Consider the following 12,907-nt stretch of genomic DNA (forward strand, 5'->3'; position numbering starts at 1 on the left):
GCAATTGTCTCGTGTTTGTCTTGTGTGGAGACATTCCCTGTGCTTAAATTGGTGCACTATTTTAGCGCAGGAAACGTTTCCAAGTTTTCCTGTGTTGCTTAGGATACGTTGAGGCAAGTAGGCAGGGACAGTAGGCATGGGACAGTGTCAGGGCTGCACTTGTCTCTGTGTCTTCTCTGTGTACTCTAATCAGTCCTGACATCTTTTGTTACAAATTTCTTCTGATTTTGTTCGAATTGTAATAGAACCAATTAATAAGAAGAAATTTGATGAGAACAATGGAGACACTGGCTTATGTGTGTGGAGATCTGTCAGATTGATAAACCAAAGTGTCAGTTCACATTTTTTGTTCCCATCAGTTTGCAACAAGTTGCAATAACTGGCATGTCAATGAGCAGAAAGCATTGCATAATTTCCAATCTTTCGGTCTGGTTTTTATACCATTGCAGCTCCTACATGCCACATATTAGCACTAGGTACTTAAAAATGTCATGATTTGTTATTTACATTACCTTGCGGAATCACATGGCCACTGGGACTGTACACATATAATGGCAACATAGACTACATGTATATAACAATAGGTTTTAGTTTACTTTGTATTTGTTAAATTCTTTGCACTAGGCATTTTATTCTGGTTTGTGATTCTGTGATATTTTACATGTAGTAATTAATATCTTGCATAGGCAGCTATACTATTTTATTACATATTGTTTACTACTCATGTTGCTCTATGATATTTATATACTCTTTGTCCCATGTCACTCATTTTATCAGTGCTGACTCTTCTTCTTTTTTTCTGTTCTTTATGCATGTTTTTATCTAATAAAGAGTAAGTAAATTGGTATTTTGGCAGTTTGGCGTTTTTAGCAGTGTCACACATAGTATTAATAAAAAACAGTACAATTGTCTTCAAATCATATCTGCCAAAGATTTAGACCACTACATTACATTGTTCACTCTACAAAGGGGGTTCAGTTATATCGGGATATACTTTGACTACAAGAGGAAGTGGCACTGTCATTCTTGCATTACAAACACAGTGCTCAATTAAGCCTGTATACATAACAACTTGCAAAGTTGGCATTTAGCCCTTATAAGACTGCACTATTATTAGGCATTGTAAAAATGATCTAAAAATAAAACCTTTAAAAAAAGTATATGGGTGGTTAATAGGGGGTTAAAAGAGGGCACAGTTAGGAGCTGATTAACATGACTGAGAACAAAAGTGCTATAAGAATGCTCAGACGGAGAAGATGATGCCTCTTCAAATCTGATAAGCAGCAGCTATATCTATTTCACAGTCATAATGCATAGGGAATTTATGGAGCTCTGGCATGAATACACATGTGTTATTCTACTCATCAGTCACAGATATTTTCTTCAGAGGGACTGACGTATTTTATTCTGACGAAGATTATGCTGTTATCCACACAGCAGTGACATAAATATGTTCCTGACCTGCATGTGTGTGAATAAAGTTCCAAAATGCTTCACGCTAATTGACAATTGCCATCTGGTGTGCAGCGTACAGATATGACAAGCCAAGTTGTCAAGGGAAGGATTGAACTCCTGGTAGCTAAAACTGCCTGTACACATAAGCAAAAAGTAATCTGAAAAGGCCTGCTAGGTTCACACAACGTAAATTTTCTATTAATCACGGCCGCTGTTGCCGATTTGCAACTACGGCCGTGATTAATAGAAAATTTACATTGTGCTGCAGTCTATGGAATCACGGCCGGAGTGTATACACATAGTATATGCCCAGGCCGGGATTCCTAGCAGCCGCAACAAAAACTGACATGTCAGTTTTGTGCGGCCGCTATTCATTGAATAGCGGCTACACAACCCTGACGGTGCACACGATGGAAAGTGCGGCTCCATCCGCACTTTCCATTGTGTGCGATGGTGAATTGGGATGCGGGCGCACACTAATGCACCTGCATCCCAATTCAGTAGAAATTAATTTTATCCCAGCCGGTAGTGCAGTACCGGCCCAGATAAGCTTCACTGGCACTGGCCGTTCTGTGACACAGCATGGCACATAATGGCCGTTGTCTCACATAGTGTGAACATTGCCTTAAAATGACTTGTTATCAATAACTTGCTACGGCTAATGTTTGCCAAAAATGGCTGTCAGGTTGGATTTTTTTTTTTTTTTAGAAACTATAGTTGAATATTTGTTATTTCGTGAGATTCCATTTTGCATGATTTTTCAGCCTAGATCAGCCAGTTTAGTCTGGCATGTTGCTGGTGGGATCATTTGTATGAATGTCCCCACGGGTGATTGTGCAGTGTCCCAGAACCCTGCTTTATGTACTGCCAAAGGTGTTCTTATGTAACACAGGACACGTGCTGCAGCAGTACCGCAACACCTGCTAGCTCCGCCTTATAACCTCTTGCAGACCCCTCGGGCACCACAAATAATCAGATACATTCTAACAAAATCTAAGGTTGACTATGAATAGATTGAAAGACCTTAAATTTACCATAGTGAGGCCTGTTATTGTGTACTTCAATGACTGCAGATTATCCAAAATAACTTCACCAGCTAATGGACAGAAGTCAGATGAGATGCTCCATTCAACTGTAAGAAAAGGAGATATAAAAATCAGGAAATTAAGTCAGATAGCGTATTGCACAACATGTATATCTCTCTGTTGTATTTAAAGTATAACCATAAAATGGATTCAGTTAAAGTGGATCTATTGTTTCTGTTCTAAATAGGTCAAAACTCCTATACCTTCCTCAAATAATTGTATGTAGCTTGGAGCTCAATTTCAGATACACAGCGTAAAAGTACGGTGTGGAAGACTGTCTATTCTTCTATGGGATCCCGGGCGGAGCGTATACACATCGTATACGCTCTGGCCGGGATCCCATGCGGCGCTGCAAAGAACTGACATGTCAGTTTTCTGCGGCTGCAATTCAGTGAATTCAGTGCAGTACCTGCCGGGATGATCTTTGCAGAGACCGGCTGTTCCGTGACCTGGCCAGGTCACGGAACGTCCGGTCTCTAACGTAATGTGAACGTAGCCTTAAATGACAAAGTTTGTCTTCCCATAGCCACCTCTAGGGAGCCACTTAAAAGCCTACTAAAGATGGGTTAAATATTATTTTCAATATTAGCTACAGATAGCCAGACTTGTATCATTTAAAAAGCACTCCTGCAAATTTAGTTTTTTAATTTGCCCAAATAATGCACACTTATCATTACCATTCCTTCCTTATGTGTCATCTGTTTTATCCCAGCTCTGCTGTATTCATGCATTTCATTGCTGCATCTGGATCATGCGATCTCTGATCAGTCATCATTTTTATTTAAGATTGCAAACTACATCCTCTTCCATTTCAATCTGCTATTAGTCCTATGATTTATCAGCACAACATCACATGAACAGCTACAACAGTACCATGATGGCCTGCTGTAATAATTCTCATCTCTTGCAGGGGAGATGTATCAAAGGTGTATAAAGTAGAACTGGCTCAGTTGCCCTAGCAACCAATCAGATTCCACTCTTCATCCTTCAAAGATTCCTTGGAAAATAAAAGTTTGAATCTGGTTGCTAGGGGCAACTGAGACAATTCTACCTCTTTATATTTATAAATAAGCTAAGACACTATAAAAATACAATCAGGGAAAATTAGCTGTCATCATACTCTTTATATGTCTATGTTCACACAACGTCAAAAATATTGAAAAGGTGGACGTTTTTAATAAAAGAAAACGTCAATTTTGCTGCAATTTAACTGACTACAATGGCGATGCATTGAAGTCAATGAGAAGACGGACGTCCAATGCACACTGTGTATTGAAGAACGGACGTTAATGAACATGATCATTATTTTTGGACGTCTGTTGCAAACAGCGGACGTTTTTTATTAGTAGTTCACACACAGTTTTCCTTTTGTCACCGTTCTTTCTCCGTCTTTACTATTAAATTCACAGCCAAAGTCCAATTAGTAATCCCAAACTAAAATAATGTACAAACACCAGTCATTGCAATAAGGGGAGGCCAGGCTGGTAAATAACGTCCGATATTTTAGACTTAAAATAATGGACGTCATTTTAAACGGAGCTGAAAAAACTTTTTGTGAACATAGCCTAACTGTGTAACAGAAATGTCATGATCATCATCAGTTTACTTGATTATATGTTCTGACATGGTCTGTCACGCCAATGAGGGGAAAAAAAAACATTCCTGGGGGTCACCGTAGGCTCAAATGACCAAAGTGAAGTGTTATAATGCTACGTTTACACGGAACGCCCGATCGTAAGATTAACGATGTCGGAGTAAAGTTTTTTGTTTATAATGATCAGCGTTTAGACGGTACAATATATCGTATGGTAAATTCGTTTTGCGGTTGCTTAAGCCTATCTCACACATTGGTTAAATCGTCGAACGACTGATCACACGTAACGACAATTTGAGAAGTTGTTGAAAGATCAAAGTGAACGATTTCTCGCTCATCGTTTGATCGTTCGCAGCGTTTACACGTACGATTATTGTTCAAATTCGATCGATATCGTGCAAATTTGCACGATAATCGTTCCGTGTAAACGATCTACTACTTTTCCCCTATCCTGTGGAAAAAAGTACAATTTTCCCAGAATACCCCTTTAATGCTTTGCCACAGTACAATGTGCAACCAATGCCCCAAGAACAGGATTATCAAGACAGAAATCCCCATAACTATGGTTCACAAAGAGGACATTTCTCTTCTTGTTAAAGCAACTCTGTACCCACAATCTGACCCCCCCCAAACCACTTGTACCTTCAGATAGCTTCTTTTAATCCAAGATCTGTCCTGGGGTCCGTTCAGCAGGGGATGCAGTTATTGTCATAAAAACAACTTTTAATCTGGCAGCGCTGTGTCTAACGGCCGGGGCTTACATTTGTATATGCATTAGGCTGGCACGACCTCTCTGTCCTTCTTCCTCGCCCTCCTCATCATTAGGAATGCTCCAGGCAGATTGCTTCCTATTCCCCACCTGTGTGTATAATGAATATGGGCTGGATCCTTAATACACCTGTGCAAAGCTCAAACAGCAGTAAATGTTCCTGGATCATTCCGAATGATGAGGAGGGTTGGGAGGAAGGACAGAGAGGTGGTGCCAGCTTAATGCATATACAAATGTAAGCCCCGGCCATTAGACACAGCGCTGCCAGATTAAAAGTTGTTTTTATGAAAATAACTGCATCCCCTGCCGAACAGACCCCAGGACAGATCTTGGATTAAAAGCAGCTATCAAAAGGTACAAGTGGTTTTGGGGGGGTCAGATTGTGGGTACAGAGTCGCTTTAACCATAGCCGTGGGGTTTCATTTGATGCACATTTCATTTGATGTTACTAATATCCACTGCTGTTCTAGGAGAAAACTGATATTGCATCACTGATCAACCAAGTCCCACTACTGCCCAGGGCGAAAATTGAATGATTGACTGTCTTTTTTTTTTTTAATTGTCATTTTCCAATTTTTTACACTGTTATCACATCTGTTGAAAAAAACACTACTCTGTTATAATCCCACTATTGTAGCTACCATAGTTTGCATGCAAAGTTCATGATTCATGATTCAAGATTTGCATGATATTTGTGAATATTTGCGAATCCGACCCAGAATTCACGAACCTCGCAGAGCCAATTTTCAACTGCTTCGCTCATCTCTAGAAGTATTTATTTGCATGCTATAATAGATGTTGTGCCCTGCGTACAATACTATCAGAGGAGCTAGTTTCTTTGTTTTTGCACTAGAACCTTCTCTTCTAGGTCTGCACCATGGCCGGATTAAAGAGGGGGCAACAGGGGCACCTGCCCACGGGCCTCCACCACTAGGGGGGGCCCCCACCAGCAGGAACCTGTAAGTGAGTGAAAACAGTACCTGTGGAGTGAAAACAGTACCTGGACACAGCACTGGACAAACTACATGCTGTCCAGGGAAGGAGGGAGGTATAGGGTTAACCTTGTTCAAATATCTTCTGCCCAGCAAACTCAGACTCCCCCCTGGCAGGCGCTGAGTGGATTCTTCCTGTCAGGATGTCTGTCTCCTGCCAATGACCTCACTCCCCCTCCTTCGCCTCACTGAGGAGAGGACAACGCGGGACCTGAGCAGTGAAACCTGATCTCTCCAGTAGCAGCAGGAGGTGACATCATGGAGCCTGCTGGGGGATCTGTCACAGCGGATGCCAGGATGAAGATACAGTACAGAGCCAGAAGAGAGAAGAGCTAGGAGAGAGAAGATCCAGAAGAGAGAAGAGCCAGAAGAGGGAAGAGCCAGAAAAGAGAAGAGCCATCCCCCGCCCAGATCAGGTGAGTAGGAGGTTTTGTTTTGTGTTGGGGCACATCAGAGCACTATGGAGGACATTACAGCAGGTGTATATACTATGGAGGACATTACAGCAGGTGTATATACTATGGAGGACATTACAGCAGGGTATATACTATGGAGGACATTACAGCAGAGGTATATACTATGGAGGACATTACAGCAGGTGTATATACTATGGAGGACATTACAGCAGGGGTATATACTATGGAGGACATTACAGCAGGGGTATATACTATGGAGGACATTACAGCAGGGGTATATACTATGGAGGACATTACAGCAGGTGTATATACTATGGGAGACATTACAGAAGGTGTATATACTATGGAGGACATTACAGCAGGGGTATATACTATGGAGGACATTATAGCAGGGGTATATACTATGGAGGACACTACAGCAGGGGTATATACTATGGGGGACATTACAGCAGGGGTATATACTATGGAGGACATTACAGCAGGGGTATATACTATGGGGGACATTACAGCAGGGGTATATACTATGGAGGACATTACAGCAGAAGTATATACAGTATATAGTCTGTGTGCCGCATACTTCAGGTAGTGTACATGGTTGGGAACTGAAGATGGGAGTTAGACCAGGTTTTGCCTGTGATTCACATCTCCATATGCTGCTGTGGGGGCTAACACAGGGGGCAAGAGCGCACAGAAAGTACTGAAGTGCTGTGTTTTCGCATTATGTATTATTAACATAAACACAAAGTGGGAATACACCCCTCCCCGGGCATCTTCCTCTGGACTGCAGCCTCTAGTGACCATCATATGCAGAACAGAGGAGGATGCTGAGCCATACAGCCAGGAGTGAGGAGGCATAGGTGCTACAGTAAGAAGAACCTAAATAGAGCACTGTATGGGTTATATTTGAAAAAAAAAAAAAACAGGGGGCCCCCAACAAAATTTACGCCCAGGGCCTCCACCAACCTTAATCCGGCCCTGGTCTGCACATAAGCACTTTTTCTTTTATTTTATCATCAGCCACAGAGTATAAGGGTGCTTTCACACCACCGTATCCGCAGCGGATTTTACAGTGCGGATTTAATGCTGTGTTCATTCATTTAGTCAAATCCTCTGCGGATCTGCTGCGGATCTGCAGCAGAAAATCCGCTGCAGATCGGGTAGGTGTGAAGCACCCTTAGACAGTATAGGAAAGAGCAAATCCACTTTCATAGTCTGACTGAGCAACCTTTACCTTTAAACTAGACAGAAAGGGTAGAGAATTCTCCATTATTGTCTGAGGTAAACTGAGAAAAGGAGAACTGATTTTTTTGTTGCATATTTTACACTTATTTTATTATTATTTAAAGTGAAAGAGGAATATGTTAGCTAATATTTCTTTGAAAAAGAACTGTAGTTGGTTATCCTGAATTTTACCTTGTAGTGGTAACAATGAACATATCCCTACTGAATGTCACAAAAGAGGAAAGCTCTGGTTTGGAGTTTAATAAAAGCTGATTGATACACATGTCAAACACCTTGGAGATTCTCTTGTAGAGTCAGAGAAAATAAAAAATACATTCTGTTTCTGTGCTTAGCATGGTTAAGATTTCTAGTGTCTGTTAATGCTTACTAGCCTTTGGATAATATATAGCAAAGCCCATATGTAAGAAGCATTATCAGTCTGCATCTTTATTTACTTGCTTTCTGTAATTGGATACCATCTCATCTATGTAGAAGTTTTAGAGGGGTCAATTTTAAAGGGGTAGTCCAGCCAGGACCCCTTTTTCAGAATACCCGGGGAAGGGGTGGGTGAAAAAATGACATCTACTTTCCACCATGGCTCCTGCTTTTCCACTTCCGACCTCAGGTGTGTGGCCGCTTCCTGGTATTGAAATGGGACTAGAGACGTAATGTGGCAGACCCACTCAATCATTTAGCGGCTGTAGCTGCCACTGCCGCTGAATGGCTGAGCAGGTCGCCACATCAGGTCTCTAGTTGGATCTCAATAACAGGACACTGGAGCCCAGAGACTGGAGCGGTGGAAAGTGGGCTTTTTTTAATGTGTTTATGGAATGATAGAGATGCTCAAAGGGAACCGAGCAAGGCAAATTCCATGTAATATGTTAACAAATTATCCTAATATGGCGGCCACAATGGTGGATGCACATGGTTAAAGTACTGTCACTTGGCAGGAGCAAGGCTGCACCCACTGTGATGTCAGCAACTCACCCTGTATATAGTGTGATTCACTTTCTGGAGGTGGGCAGTTGACTGTGTGTGTGCAGGGCCGCAAGTCACATTTGGTGGACCATCAGCCAAAAAGCTTCAGACAATCCTAACATAGTGAGAACCCTTTAGATGATTGCTGGCTCCGGGATTGAATTCTGACTGCGGTGGAATTGGAACTTTGAAGTATCCAGTCCACAATACCAGTCTGGCTAATATTCATCTGACCACAGGGTCTTACTGGGAGCTGCAACCTTCATCCAAGCTAGTGAAGATTGCCACTATCTGCACCCTGTGTTGAACCACCTCCCTCTTGACTGCTACGTTTTCCACTGCCACTGGCCACTATAGATTTTACGCCACTGATCCACCAAGGTCCACTGCTGTCTTGGGAAATAAATTGACATTTTTAAAAATTTTACATTTTCCAATTCTTGGCACAATAATAATAATAATAATAATAATAATAATAATAATAATAATAATATTGTAGCTACAATTAGTCTAGTGCCCTGGTGGTCCTGTTGGCACACTCATATGCTGATTAAGTTTGAGTCCCAGCTGGTCTCATAAATGTTTGATTTGTGATAAATCTGGCAACCAAGAAGCCTAAGGAAATGTTTCAATCTAACAAAGCCATTCCTGGGAAAACCTTAACTCCCTTTTACATGGGGCGATTATTGCTATTAATCATTCTTTTAACCAGCCACTGTAAAAGGGCAATCGATCAGTCGGTTGATTGAATCCTTTGTGCATCTAGTAAAATTCCTTGTTAATGGCTGCACATCGCTGTAATGCAATAAAATGGGTGCATGAAAGATGCCAGTTGACAACCTTACCACTAGAGGCAACACATGTTGTGTGTGGCTGCAGGATGTCCTGTACATATCAATGAGCTGTTGGTATGTCTTTCAGGGTTCATCCACCACCATATGCCATGGTGTCCCAGATCATCGCACAAGCATTTGGGGCAGTGTGCTGCTCCACAGAAAAGACAAGATTGAAGCACTTATTATGAGGCCTCCATATTCAACCCCAACTGTCATTGTACCCCAAACAGAACCTGGATTCAACAATTAGGAAGATACAGTTCCAGCCCATAAAAAGTCCAGGTTTCTAGTTCACTATGGTGGCTAGCTGCCAATGGCAGGACATATAACAAGTGCTATGACATTAGATTCCCTACTCTCAAGTGCTTGGAAATAGTCTAGACAGAGATAAGGGTGTGTAATGAAGGTGATATGTATACCTGGATGGTGGACAGGGAAACTGCATGAGCTGCTCATGCCTGTTTTTAGATCAAACAGCCGTCTCTATAAGTGGTCTGCCTCCAGCACAGTAGTGTGGTATTATTAGGTGCATTATAGATGCCTGTCAATGATCTCTCACCAAGAGGTATCTGTAGTGCACCACACACACACACAGACACACACACACGAACAAGTGTGCTGTTTCAGTAAAGAATTTTACATAACTATACTGTTTTTCTTCCCTATGCATCTGATTTCTTCATTGTGTACTCTTTGAACTGCCATGCAAGTGCAGACACTTTCCCACAATCCCCCTTGCTGCATGTGACATTAAAATCAATTGCCAGTACTAATCAGACAGCTCATGTGATTAGAAGTGAACGGAACACAAGCGTCCCAATAAAGTTGATGCTTACTAGGGCAACAGGTTATAAAAAAATCAGCACATAGGAGATTATTAAGTCTATACATGATTATTGTGATGCTGACTGGCAGATGCAGCTGCCAGTCAGCTTTGGTTTTGTACAGGAGGTTGGAGTCCCAGGCCCTAATCAATCCTGGTGCTGGGACTTCACCTCCCATGCCTGTCTATCCCCCTCCCTCCTTGCCTGTGATAGAGCCTCATTTCCTGAGTGTCCCTACACCTAGCGTGTATTCTGATTGTGATCCTGGTTCCTAGATTCTGGCTTTTGGCTTTTTGACTACTCCTCTGACTAACGATTTTGTACTGCGCTGACCAACCGATTTTGTACTGTTACCGACCTTGCCTCCTGACCACGTATTATTGTGTTTGTCTGTCTAGTCCGCATTTGTGTAACACATGTGTAGGCCAGGGACTGTCACCCAGTAATCCACTGCCATTTAGGGCAGTTGCAGTAAGCAGGCAGGGACAGCTGGGTGGGTGTCAGTGCTAGGGCATTCCTGTCCTCCAGTTCCCAAGTCCTGACAGATTCCTTGCATTGGATGCTCATTAGACTGGATTGGCAGTCCATTTGATCATGTCCATGGTAAAGTATTTTCTGTGCTGGCTTTTCATCTACATTCTATATACATATTTTACTAAATATTAGCAGCACTTGAGTTAGGTTAGTGGTATTCATTTTTAATGCTTTAAAAATATTTTACAATTCATATCACAGACCACAGGTGGCTTAATATACTTATCAAAATGAAAAAATTCCATAGACCATTTCTAAGCCAATAAGAAGAACAGATATGCAGACACTGAAGTTTTTGGAAGCCTCACAGAGAGTACTAGAGAACTCTCAAGAGTTGAAAATAATGAACACTATAAGGTTATTCAGTGTTAACAAGAACTGTCTCCTTTGTGTCCAATTTGTTTACTTTGGACACTCAATTGCTGAAATTTCACTGCAGAAGCAAAGTCTATAACTATGTTAAACCAACTGAAAATGACAGTGCTTAAAAAACTAACATCTCTGCTAGTAAATTCCCTTCATTATTCGTACCCTTCATTACCTTCTTAGTCAACAGTCAAATGTCAATAGTCTAAGAAAAAAAGTCCATTTAACACCCTAGATAGAAACATATTATAAAGTTGTTTCCTGACAAAGGAGTAAAATAACCCAAAATACAAAAGCCATTGAGCTAGCATTTTGATGGTAAACTGATGTTAAGATGAAGAAGCCAACCCCGTCACTTCTACTAAATTATTACATGTCCTTGCTGTTTTCCTCCTTTGTAAGTACCTTTTGTCTTTTTGAAAAGTACCGTTTTGGTAAAATGAATAATAATAATAATAATAATAATAATAATAATAATAATAATAATAGAAAAGGGGTAATAAAAAGGGTCTTGAATAATAGAATAAAGCTCTGTGTGAATGATTATAGAATCTACAACTAATCTACTGAATGGATAACATTCTTAAACTCCTGCATTTGGCAGCAAGAGCGTGTTCCACCCTTTTTGCATTAGTTTCTCAGACTAGTGTTGAGCAAGCACTAAAATGCTCTAGTGCTTGTTATTCTAATGCTTGAGTGCTTGACTCAAGCAACAAAGCCTATTGAAATTAATGAGAGACTCAAGCATTTAACCAGGTGTCCCCTGCTTGGCAGAGAGGGGGTGCCTGGTTAACCTAGTTCACTTTTTCATTCTAATTTTTATAAATTTCTTCCCTTGAATGGATACTTAAATTGCCGACATACCGCCAGAATTCTAATGTATCTTGAATTTTTGCATTCTGATTTTTGCATGTTTAGTTTAAACATAAGTCTCTGAATGTGGTTGAAATAGCGCAGATAAGATGGCAGCCCCCCACAAAAAAGGTAAAAAATACAACAACAAAATAAAAACAGTAAACACAAAACAATAAAAACAATTGTTTCATTACCTGGCACTGATCAGTAAAAAAAATTATAATAAAATCTAGGCAATATTGTCATGTCTCCAGGGGTAAAGTGAGCCCTGAATTCAGGCCACTGACTCTGCCTGGGTGACAATCCCTAGTAATACTAGGTGTAAAACAAGTCAGGGGAAAAACCAAGGTTGTCAGTCACGGATAGAGCAAGATCAGAAATACAAAAACTAAGTCAGAAAACATGTCTGTGGTTCCAAAGCCAAAAAAGCAACGGTAGAGACAAAATCGAAATTAAATGCACTACCACAGACAAACCAGGTTCAACCCAAGACTTCACTCTAGGTAACAATAAAAAAAGCAGGGGTCAGAGAGTACAAGCCAGGTTAACCAGGAATCAGTGTGAAGGGTAAAACACAATCATGGGCTTCTGTCAGAGACAATGGCCTATTTAAACCTTGGCCACTGATAGAACATGGAATGTCAGTATCACGGACAGGTAAGTTCATCATATCTACCTCACACAAGCACCTTCTATACATAATATTCCAGTTGAATTTTAGTTGATACATAATTTCTTTCTTGTCTAATAATACAGTTTGTTTTCAGGTAAAGAGTGACCCTATGTCGAGTAAATTTTCACCTCCATTAGCTAAGCTTGTAATGGTGTTTTTAGGAAGAAATGTTCATTTTCTCTTTGAGTAGCCCATTTTTGGCTTGGATTGTGCAGTATTGGGGCTAAGTTGATAACATCTTGTTTGGAGTAACAATTTGTCCTCCATGCCATCATTTCTCCAGTGCATAAATTTCCATTACTCTGGGAC

General features: G+C 40.9%; 1 protein-coding gene across 1 annotated transcript in view; it reads right to left on the reverse strand.

Moving 5' to 3' along the window:
- Positions 1-12,907, reverse strand: part of ANKFN1 (ankyrin repeat and fibronectin type III domain containing 1) — a 288,330-nt gene that overhangs the window by 160,415 nt on the left and 115,008 nt on the right. Inside the window, exon 5 of the mRNA XM_069953139.1 lies at positions 2,490-2,587. Within this exon, the coding sequence (XP_069809240.1) occupies positions 2,490-2,587 (98 nt within the window). The remainder of the gene's footprint in view (positions 1-2,489; positions 2,588-12,907) is intronic.

The sequence above is a fragment of the Dendropsophus ebraccatus genome, chromosome 14 (genome assembly GCF_027789765.1).
Source record: "Dendropsophus ebraccatus isolate aDenEbr1 chromosome 14, aDenEbr1.pat, whole genome shotgun sequence".
Classification (NCBI taxonomy): Eukaryota; Metazoa; Chordata; class Amphibia; order Anura; family Hylidae; genus Dendropsophus; species Dendropsophus ebraccatus.